The 12,004-nt window shown below is 35.7% G+C and overlaps 1 protein-coding gene across 2 annotated transcripts in view; it reads right to left on the bottom strand.

Annotated features, from left to right (window-relative positions):
- Positions 1 to 12,004, bottom strand: part of LOC145670390 (protein O-mannosyl-transferase Tmtc3-like) — a 230,130-nt gene that overhangs the window by 78,350 nt on the left and 139,776 nt on the right. For both annotated transcript variants that reach the window (XM_081739012.1, XM_081739011.1), the window contains exons 3-4: positions 9,533 to 9,669; positions 4,484 to 4,565 (exon numbers count right to left, since the gene is read on the bottom strand). In XM_081739012.1, the coding sequence (XP_081595138.1) occupies positions 4,484 to 4,565; positions 9,533 to 9,669 (219 nt within the window). The remainder of the gene's footprint in view (positions 1 to 4,483; positions 4,566 to 9,532; positions 9,670 to 12,004) is intronic.

Below are 12,004 nucleotides of genomic sequence, written 5' to 3'. Positions count from 1 at the left end.
TTTTTCACTCCCAAGTATTGTACGACCGATGTGTGTACGAAAGAAAGGAAGACAAAAAATAAATAAATAAATAAATAAATAAATAAATAAATAAAGAGAGAGAGAGAGAGAGAGAGATAGAGAGAGAATTACAGTACGTAGTAAATCAATGTAGTCTCCGACTACAGCCACACATTTTTGTCAGCCAACGGTAATTTACGAAGAAAACGTCTACAGTCTTCGATGCGAACAAGTCTACAATTGCAAGTTGCACCGCCTGGTCATCAGGGAATATCTCCCTGTCAAGCATTGGTGAAATGTGGAACAAGTGGTAGTTAGTGAGAGAGATGTCAAAAGAATACAGTGAGTGAGGAAGGATTTCATACTGTAATTCATAGACAGCCTGCACAGTCCTCTGAGTGGGTACTTGCAATGCGATGCAATATTATGACACCATGTCTATTGACTATTGCTGGAAGCGTGCGGTGGAGGACAAGCATGCGATGCATATCATGAAGATCAACACTCTAAGGTTCCGTAATGATGATTTCTTGCCAACGAAGAAAGAAATAATGGATCATCTGCACCATAGACCACCATACCAGCAATATCTTCTGCGGATTTTGGAAACTGTCCTGGACGTTGATCACAATGTAACCACTTTCCTGATCGATTACAATTGTCGTAGCAGCTTTTATTTATTATTTATTTATTTATTTATTTGTTTTATTAGAAGTGACGGTTCGATGCAGAAAACCTTCCCACTAACTCCCAAGACGGTGATCCATGTTGGCCAGTGCTGTCAAATCGTGTAACACTTATGAATCCAACTTTTTCACATTAACGACTGCGCAGAGCCCCCGAAACAACAATAGAATGGGTTTCCTATCTCGTCTGCAATTGCACGAACACTTTTCCGAGGATCCCTTTCCACTTTCCTGAGGGGCTCATAAGAACACATAGCTGGACTTTGTCCGCGTGACTTAATTTTCAATATTACGTTACCTATACGAAATGAACGGCGTTAAGGTGCGTTCATTCACCACTACTGGTCCCAATATACTGTTGATGTCTTTCACAACTAGATGTCGCAATCTGAACTCGTAAAGAAAAATCAGTTGCAACTGTGTATTTTCCATGGTGCATTTTCGTACAACTCCGTTCAACAACAAACTTCGTCCTGACTAGACATCTCAGTCTGTTTTCTAAACATGTACTGAGCTTGTGACGTCATACACATAATCTCAGACTATCCATTAGCTATATTACAGAGTGAGGTTTCTCACCAGATGTAAAATCGGACACTTCATTCACATCAATCTAATACAAACAGTTCACTTTGCGAAAATATTTGAGCTATTTTAATATTTCATTTAGTTCTAAGAGAATTCGAAGTAGTTATTATAATCTGTATTGACTCTTTACGGAAAGCATGGTGCACTCATGGATTGTTTCATGGAATGTAAGCATACTTATCACTAACGGAAAGCCGTACGCAGATAAATGTATCAGCATTGTACTAAAGAGTTACTTGTGGAGAAAACTGTTACTTGTTTATATGCGAATAGCATAGGAGGATTTACTCAGAGAGAGAGAGAGAGAGAGAGAGAGAAAAAACTGAGATAACAAAATATAACAATGTTAAAATGCACGACTGAATCTCAAATCAAACCCGGTTCTGCAGCTTATCGCGCCGATGCGACAACTACTACACCATCCAGTCTGCCAAACATTCTACAAGTGGTGAAATCAGTGTTCATTCACTCAGGCCAGATGGCCTGTACCACAATTCTTGTTGTGGCTGGACAATAATCCGGTGTCCAAGCTGGACACTGATTCAAAATTGATAGAATGTACGGCTCTTCAGGAAGTGGACTGGATAGTGAATTGCTTCACGCATCGCGACGAAAAAATTTGAGACCTGGGTTTGGGCATCGGTCCAGTCGTGTACTTTTCCATTCTTTCTACATAATTGAAATGAAATGACATTTTTAAGTTTTACGTCCCACGATTATGCCGGCTAGGCTAAAGGAGACGCTGATGATGAGCAATGAATGAAATGGTAGAATGAAGAAAGTGGGAGGAAACGGGAGAACCCCAAGGAAACCCACGCACACGGTGTTTATCAATCACAAATTTCACTTGATGGGAGCAGGGTTTGAACCCGCGACCTGATGCACCAGAGGTGAACGCTCTACCACTGAACCACCGCAGCTCTTCTACATAATTGATTTCGCATCTGCACAAGAATAGGTGTGATATGAAATCAGTTACCTCATCCATTTATGGTATGTAGTAAAGTGAGATGCTAGTTATGAGTTATATATTATCCCTAATTCTTGAATAGTGCCCGCGTGCAAAAGTAATCATGTGCCATCACTAAAATGAGAAGTTAGTTAAAACTTTCCTAAAGGTGTTGCGAAGTTAATGTATGAAGACTATCAGGCAACTGGGAACCAAATAAAACAACTGTTAATATATATATATATATGTACACCAGTATATATATGTGTGTGTTAACGTATGTATGTATGTGTGCAATCAAACGTGATAAACATGGGACTCATAATTGGGAAAAAATATTGTGCGGTAAGACACTAAAAAAGGTGGGAAGGGAGTTATGTTTAACAAACAGCACTTGAAAGATTAGGAAACACTTCATCCTAAGAAATGACACTTCCACAACTTGGGCGTGGGAGAAACGGATTAGATTTTAAGCGGAAGCTCATGTGGTTCGGTTCCTACGTTAAACTGTAGGTTCATATAGCCTTGCTGCTGACAGGGGGTGCTAAACTGAAAGTTAAATAAAATTAAACATTTTTCAAGTTGGTAACTTGATAACATAAACAGAACATAGTGCAACGATCAGCAATATGTTTCATTGTAGAAAAACGAATTTTAATTGAAGATGTAGTAATAAACGATTTTCTAATTTCTTATCTTACTTTGGTAGTTGAAGTTGAGTAAGGAAAGAAAAAAATAGAGAATAAGGAAACATGTAGCAAAGCTGTATTTAACTCTTTTTTCCCCCCACCTCTTCTTCGGGAAAGAACTTTCAAAAATTCATGCTACTGAAAATATACATTCGAATTCTGTAACTAAGAAGTTTGTATTGGGAAACAAGAAATTGATCTTGACTTTTCTCCAAGGAATAAAAAAAAGTAAGTTGCAGATTTTAACTTCAAGTTAAATTTTGGAATTCTGTGTATTTATTCTGTAATTCCTAAATTATGTTTAAATTTTACACGTGTTTTCCATACCGATATCTTCAAGTGTTGTAATTAATGCTATAAAAACCATAACGGTATAACCAGTAATATATTCTTGAATAACTATTGTATAACGGAAAATGATATTATTTCTGAAAGGAATATAGAGGCTATGCATATTATAATTGTACAAACCTCAATCTATTTATGTATGAATTTGAATTCCTTAAGACGGAACTCTTGAACACGGTGTATAATAAAATGAAATTGTATTTACGTTATTAGTGCGTTATCATTCGCGTGCGTGCACACTGCTAAGGTAAATACGAAATGCGTTTAAGTTATAATACCTGCAATTTTTTTCTCAGGACTAGTAACAGTTAGAAACGTGCTGTTCGTTTTAAAATACGCGAGCACTAATTGTCAATGTGCGACAAAGATGGCGACACCGTACGGCATACAGAACTCTAGCGGCAACGTGAGAGTGACGACCGTTTTTGATAAGAAGCTCTTCGTTTTCTCTATTTGATAATCTGAGCCTCGCACAAACCGGTCTGACGACATGATCGAACGAGTGGAGAAAGTTGTTTTGGAGGATTGCCGAATGAGTATACAATACGTCGCCTCCAAAGTTGGCATTTATCTGAGATTTGTCACACTGTTGTGAGACCGGCTTGTGCGAGGCCGAGATTGTCTTGCTTTGTTATTACACGACGTTCTGCCTTCTTTGAACTGTCGCACCCACGAACGCACATTTGACATATTCATAACACCATTATCACACGTCACACTCAACTGGTGATGAATTTCAAGCGGTGTCACACCATGCAAATGGAGAAAACGAATGATTACACGCTGTTCTTAAATGAAAACATCACCATTTTACGGGTATCGTTAAGTATCAAAAACACTCGATCACTCTCACCGCTGCTGCTAGAGTTATATGTGCTGTACAGTGTTACCATCTATGTCACGCATTGACAATGAGTGCTCGCGTATTTTAAAATAAACAACACATTTCTATCTGTTTCCAGTCCTGAGAAAAAATTGGAAGTGTTATAACTAGAATGCACCTCGTACAATTTACACTAATATACGAGTGCGTACAAGCAATATGAAAACTTAACATATTATCTTGAACATAGTAATTATTTCATTTTTTTTTTTTTTTTTTTTTCACCATTTGCATTATAAATCATGAAAATCTTATCTATCTTTTTATATTACAACTACAATCAAGATGAAAGAAATATTATTACTAAAAGAAAGAAAGAACTAATAATGATATAACTTACGGCTTCGGTGTGTATAGGGTGGACGGCGAAAAGCATTGCAGAAACAAAACTTGAAATTTCTGGTAAGAACATAGAACACATACTGAAAAGAAGACAATAAAGTAGGTTGTTAATACATACATTTAACACATGAAGCAATAATAAAAATACAAAAGAAAGTAATAAGTTGATCAGTATTACACTAATGTACGCGTGTTTATGTATTGGATTATATTTTAAGATAAAAAATTCATTAGTATTAATTAGTCCTTAGAAACGTAAATTAAGATTCTGGTTTTTAATTATTAACTAATTTATTATTTACTACAATATTCTTGTAAATAATTGTTAAATGTTTTGGAAATTTACATATTACTCATTGGGTTTATTGATGCTAATATTTTCTTTGTTCACTTTTAGAAGTTCAAATAGAAACAACAGTGTACCTAAACTATAGCTTGCATAGTAATGCGACGTTATATTTCGTTAACTTCATACATTATGAGATAAATCCTAGCAAATATCTTAGGACAAATGTAACATATCTCGTAGGAAATCGTACCCTTTTGTGTCGTACACGTGAACAATTTTCCTATCTGACCGAATGACGTTGCGGGATGTTGATCCATAGTGCATTGCGGCAAAAAAATGGCGCCTTCAATTGAACAAGCAATTGGTAGTGTGAAATAGTGTTAACAATACTATGAATTGTCAGCGAAAAGAAAACAACAAAACTTTTCTCCGGCTAGCGGGAAGAACACAAATCTGTTTCACTTTCTCTCACCGGATGCCGCTTAAATCAAAAATCTTACGAATTTTCTTTCCGAAATAGAGCGGTCTCTAAACAACAGAATATCATAGAATCGTTCAGAACTTAGGAAATCACATGCGATCTGATGCCATACACGTTGAGATTTCGACTCTAGGAAAAGTTACGTAAGAGATTTCCTAGGATCTATCCTATACAGTATAGCAGGCCTTACAAGTCACGTAATGAAGTTAATCATGGTGACCGTACTGAGGAGCTTGGTAAAGGATTGGATAATAATATTCAAAATGAAATCTTACGTTGTAAACTTTCGTGAACAATATGCAATACAGGAATCAGATATATTTCGAATAATCTTCACATACCAATCTTCAGACAAAAGCAACATTTTATACATGTGTAAGTTATACAAGATACAAACAAGGGACGAACGTAAACTTAGATACTTAAACTAGCAACTTAATGCAGTGTTAATACAAATGAATTATGCACTGTATGTTTCAGTTATCACTCCTGATATAACTACTGAAGGAACTTAAACTGACGTATACTTGAACTTCTGAATTAACCTTAGGAATACATCTAAAGTTTTATTAATGCCTAAATTTTCAATGAGAATACCGATAGGCTTATTTATTTACATAAGATGTGCTCTGGTGTTTGACTCACATCTCATGACTTTCAATTTATAATGAAAAATTATTTTAAGTAAAGTTAGGTTTACCCTGCAAGTTTAAGTTTAAGTTTAAGTTTAGTAACATCTTGAAAACAAAATATGTGAACATGAAGGTGAGGCTTCCCATTGAAAATTTCGGCATCAGTTGCGTTCACTAGGGAATTTTTCAAGATTTATGGAAAAATAAAGATTTACTATATGAAAAAAAAGAGGGAGCGTTCACCTCATGAAAAAGGGGTAGAAATATGAAATTTTACATCAAAGCAGACGAATGTAGTGAAATATTAGTTACTTTAAAGTCTTATGACGATGTCGACGTTTGTACTACTTGCAGAAAACTCCATTAAATTAGTATTAGATCGCAGGGGAACATGTGGCTCTGTATATCACAAAACCAAATAAAGTTCAGAAGGAAAAGGATAACCATTGAAAGGGTCTCCCCAACTGGCATCACCATGCATCCACCACTGGCTCCAGGTTCATATCTCATATAGCCTGGGTGCTAAAAGGGACGCTTAACACCAAATCAAGCAAGTAGAAATGTCATTTCAGCGAAAACAGGCAACATTTGAAATATTATGTTTTCCACAGTACTAAAGTAAGTAATCATTTTCTTCTCACTAAACCTTCATTCCTTTTGACATTATTATTATTATTATTATTATTATTATTATTATTATTATTATTATTATTATTATTGTTGTTGTTAAGTATTCTACATGTTGGCACGTCCTGGGACATTTGGGGATTTCTTTTTTATTTTAGATCTGGGCCTGGAAATTTTTCTTCCACGTTTCTCGATCTTCAGCTTCCTCTTTTAACTCCCATATTTTATTTTATTTTTCAAATCATCTATCAGCTGTGTTCTTCTTCTTCCTATTCCTCGCTTCCTTTCCATCCTTCCTTCTCTGACGGTGTGAAGAAGACAATTTCTTTGCAAGATGTGTCCAATGCAATTAGCCTTCCTACAAAAGATGCTGGATAGAAGTGTCCTCTTCTCTCCTATCCGTTTTAAAACATCTTCGTGTGTTGTTCTCTCTGTCCATTTTATCTTCTCCATTTTCCTCCAATACTATATTTCGAAGCTCTCTGAATATTTCTTCTCTAACTTCCGTAATGTCCAAGTTTTTGAACCATACATTTGACGACATATAAGAATTAATTTAATAAATAAGTAAAAGCACTATTTGTGATGTTCAAACTTCCCTTCTAGGAGGATTATTTATGTGTTTACGCCCTCGAATAAGAGTAGTTAGCTGCATTAATGAAGCTTGCAGGATCTATTGTATGTTATCTTAGGATTTCTGGGCATGTATTTGTGTTTACAGTTTTAAACGCCCAGCCTCTATGTGACAGCGAAAACATATTGATATACCATAGAGTTTGAATCTGTTTACTTTTTCAGGACATCTTATGTATCTTACGAAGGGGAAGGTAAAGAGGATCACCAAAGTTTGAGATTCCTAACAACATACTTTAAAAAAATTAAATTAAATGAATTTTTTCAGATTAACGTCCCATGTCATACCCTTTAGGCTAAGGGAGAGGATGATTAAGGCAAGTGAATAATAATGGACAAATTGGTAGAATGAAAATGTGATACCACGAGAAAGCGCATGAACATAAGCTTGTCCACCACAAACTTGTTTCGCCGGAGATCGAATCAGGGATCCCATGCATCAGAGGTAAGCGCTCTACCACTGAGCTATGTGGGAATGTAACCCGTCCACCAGCACCAAGGCATCTTTTGAATAGGGTGTCAATCTAAATATTTTCCCCGTAAATCTACAACCTGTGAAGAGTACGAAGAAGTATAGCAAAGACATCGGCTCCGACGGGGGATAAAAGGAAAGAAAAGAGGATGGGTCTCCTTAGTAGAAGTTCAAGAAAGAAAGAGTAATTATTATAATTACACAAAGAAGTGACCACGGGAAGAAAACTGTTCGTTTCACTCTCTCTTAGAACATATGGCCGCGTTCTTTACAAAATGGTTGTGATCAGGAAACAACTCTAATCCAGATCAAGATGGTTTTCGAGAATTCTAAAAATAAAATAATTGTTCGAAATTTAGATAATGACTCGTTATTTTAGTAATATTTAAGAAAAAAGAAATAAAGTCCGAGTAACAAGAGGATATCTTCTGTCTGGCAATAATGCAAAATTTTAATTATTAAGATACGCCGCTGAAGAATTGTATTCCACCTACATACTAAAAAGGATAATATTCCACCTACATACTGAAAGGAATAATACTCCACCTACATAATGAAAAAGTTACTTCTGCGAAGCTGGAGGTAAGAAATATTCACTTACACCGTTTCTCGAGGTTTGTTTGCATAGTGTTCGACAAATTTTGAGTGTATTTCCGTTGCAATCCAAAACAATTACTTTGAAATTAATTTGTATAATTAAGGTAGAGAATTTACTTGTTCGTAAATCACAGCTTGAATTGCCAACGGAAGTCTGCTTGCGCCCCCTCCCCCAACTACATCCTTCCGCAATGACGTAGCCCGATCAGACAGATCAGATAACTTTCTATTAGACGAGGACTTACTTAATTAAAAATGTACCAGTGTTTAAATCCTTCATAAAATCTCATTTCACAACGTATTATCCACGAATATCATCGGGGGCGCGTTGACTCAGTGGTAGAGCGTTCATTTCCGGTGCCTGGGGTTCCTGGTTTGATCCCAGCTCGCGCCGTGTGGACTTTCTGGTGGACAAACACCGTGCTCGTGGGTTTTCTCGGGGTTCTCCCGTTTCCTTCCACTTTCTTCCTTCCACCATTTTCATTCATTTCTCATAATCACCATCTCCTTTAGCCTAACCGGCATAAACGTGAGACGTAAAACTTAAAGATTTCATTTCATTTTTCATTTCACGAATATCATCATAACATACTGTTTACATGAATCAGCTACTACCACTCTAGTCAATGAAAAATGAATAACTGTTGGTGTCAAGCGATTAATGACTCACGCTGAACAGAAGATATCAAGGTAAAACTATATAGGATAGGAAATACTACTCGTAGCATCCATTACCCGCTAACCCCAGGTTAAAATAAAAAATGTAAATGCACAACTCCTTATCTCATGTTTTTGGTACCCGTAAAATATGCTGTTTGTGCTTTTAGTAGTATGCATTTACACGGCAGTGGAAGTACCACTGTGATCCCGAAAACCATGGATTCGACACTAATATTGGTCATTTTTGATCATTTTTATGTATCTCCCTCTTCCCTCTGCCCCAAGTTGTGGGACTGAATTTGGATTTAAACGGGATCGAAAGTCTGACTGTTCAACTCAAAGACCCCCCAAAACTACAAATTCGACAGTAATATAGTTCATTTTTAATTATTTTTAAATATCTCTCCCTTCCCCTCCCCTTAGTTGCACAGTTAATGTGATATGTTAAAAACCATCCCAGGCCCGAACTTCATCTATGTTGAAAATTTGATCGAGATCGGTCGGGTGATCCAAGAGATTAGGAGTCACAAACTTAGTCCCTTTCAATTTTATCATATAGATTATCTGCAGAATCAATGATAGATTATATATCCATCTGTATTCATTAATGACATATTCTATAGAAACATTTTTTTAACGAGAGAATTTAGACTTACCGGAAATACATAAGACATACAACACCATGTAGTAACATATTAACTAAATGATAGCCCATTGGTTCCAGCTGATGAAGGAAGTAATTCCATCGGAATGTAAGAACACAAAGGGGCCGATAAGATTTGTGGCTTTGTTCCTGAAACACAAAACAAAGAATTTTAGTTGTAAAACTTTTGTTTATTGCTGTACCATATAATAACTTAATTATTCTTGTTATTACAAATTGCTAATAACAACAATTTTAGTTGTAAAAGTTTTGTTTATTGCTGTTCCAAATAATTACTTAATTACTATTTCTTATTCTTAAAAATTGCTAACAACAACATTTAACCTTTGGATACTCAAGGGGGGTGGTACACATGTACCCCATGCATATGTTTTACTGTATATGTTACAGATACCCTAGGTTGACTAGGGTTCTTTACATTGTGGGCCGGAATGTAAGGAAACCTATTTTCTCAATTGTAAGGTGGTCTGCTTACGTGTGTGTCCAAAACTACATTTGTACCCCTCTTGGGTATCTATGTTACCATATTTGTTTCATGTATTTTATTGTTTGATTTTTGTTCAACGAAATATAGCATAAAGAACAGGTAATATTAGAGTCTACTGCAATATATCGTTGCAATATTGCATTCATCATCCAATATTGCAACCTTCCCTGCCACAAAAATATTATTAAATTAATACAGTTCTATAGCATATAAACAAATTTCCGTTTCGCTAACCTAGCCTACATAAACTTAACCTAAACTAACCTACACTAACAAAACCAACATAACCTAACAAAGCACAACCCAATATAAACTAACATACCAAAATTATCGATGTCACAAATAAGGATGTTTATAATTGAAAAAAAAAAAAAAAAAAAAAAAAAAAAGAAGTATTGGAATACACTTGTACCACTGTTAGGAATCCGGAGTTAAAAAAAAAAATATCATGAGTATTCAAGGCTTAAGAAAGTAGCTTAGAAATTATAGAAGTATTTACAAATGAAAGAAACTTGCACATTAACATTTTTTACAAGTATCTTCTGTCTGGCAATAATGCAAAATTTTAATTATTAAGATACGCCGCTGAAGAATTGTATTACTGTAAAAATTGTTTGGTATAACAGCAAGAAACCCACTAATACATATTTTATATATACGAGGGAAAGTCGAACAGAACCCTACAATTTAAAAACAGGTTGTTATTTCTTCGAAAATCTGCAACTATGATAAGTAAAGTTTGAAGGGGTGGTAGGACCAAGCTGAACTGCTACATGAGGACGAATTGTAGCACCAATCGCTACATGCTTCAAAGAGAAAGAATCTGTCACAGAACTGATGCAGATTCGAACCTTCTCAACACATTAACGTGTAAGACTCCACATATTTCTTAATCCATATTAAATGCACAAAAAATTATTACAAAATCATCACAAAAAAGTTGATGTTCTGTAGTGCTTGCTGGATTGTGCTCTCTAATTAGTGTATGATATTGTCTAATTTTATAATAATTCTCTGTGTATTTGACATCGACTGAGAAGTGTGTGTGTGTTCTCAAACGTTAGTTTTCAACATGCATCGTGACCGATTAAAAAAATAAATAAATAAATAAATAAATAAATAAAATATAAAATTAATTTTACTTACTGTTTTAAATAAACAAACACTTAAAGGTTAGATCTACTTGTAAGTAACAAAAGGACACTTCCTCCATGCGTTGTATTTTAACGCATTGGGGACCGCTGTTCCATTATTGGAACACGGTTTTGGAACAATATATCAAAGTGAGTTATTTGTGCTGGCGCGGTTGGGCTTTTCGAGACAAGTGATCTGACAACAGTCAATCATCTTTCGTGGGAGTATATAGGTATTGTGGTATGTTCAAGGATAACTTAAGACATACGTATGCATCGATTCTGATTGTGCTTTTTGTTTGAAAGAGCACACTTCCCAGGAAGTCTTAAATAAATTTCAACAGAATGTAATGGAACTCCTCAACAGATGATAGGGTAAAATCTCCAATGACAAATCTCCCCTCTGGTACACTCGGATGCGTAAGGGGAGAATGAAAGTAGAAGAGATTGCAGCTGAGTATAGGATAACCGTAGCCAACCAACCCAGTCATGTTCCTACCTCCTCTAACAGAGAAGCAGCAAAAGGGAATAATGATTTAATTCTGGTAAATGAACCAGCCTTCGACGTGGCACTTACCTGGCCAGTTCAAGACATTATCATGTATAGCAACTGCAATGCGGTCACTTTCGAAATGACGACTGCGAGAAACGAGCTTTACAGGAACAAGCTATAGTTTGTCCTCATATAGCATTCCAATTTGGTACTACCACCTCTTCCAACTTTACCTATCGTGTTGCAAAAAGGACTTAAGCCATTTTGATTCCCTGAGAATTAGTGTCCGAGTGTTTCACTTGAAAAATTGAAGGAAAAATTGATGAGGAACATTACCATGTTAGTGATTTT

This window comes from Thermobia domestica, chromosome 14 (assembly GCF_964235325.1).
Source record: "Thermobia domestica chromosome 14, izTheDome1.hap1.1, whole genome shotgun sequence".
NCBI classification, from domain to species: Eukaryota; Metazoa; Arthropoda; class Insecta; order Zygentoma; family Lepismatidae; genus Thermobia; species Thermobia domestica.
This window is presented reverse-complemented; position numbering and strand designations above follow the sequence as displayed.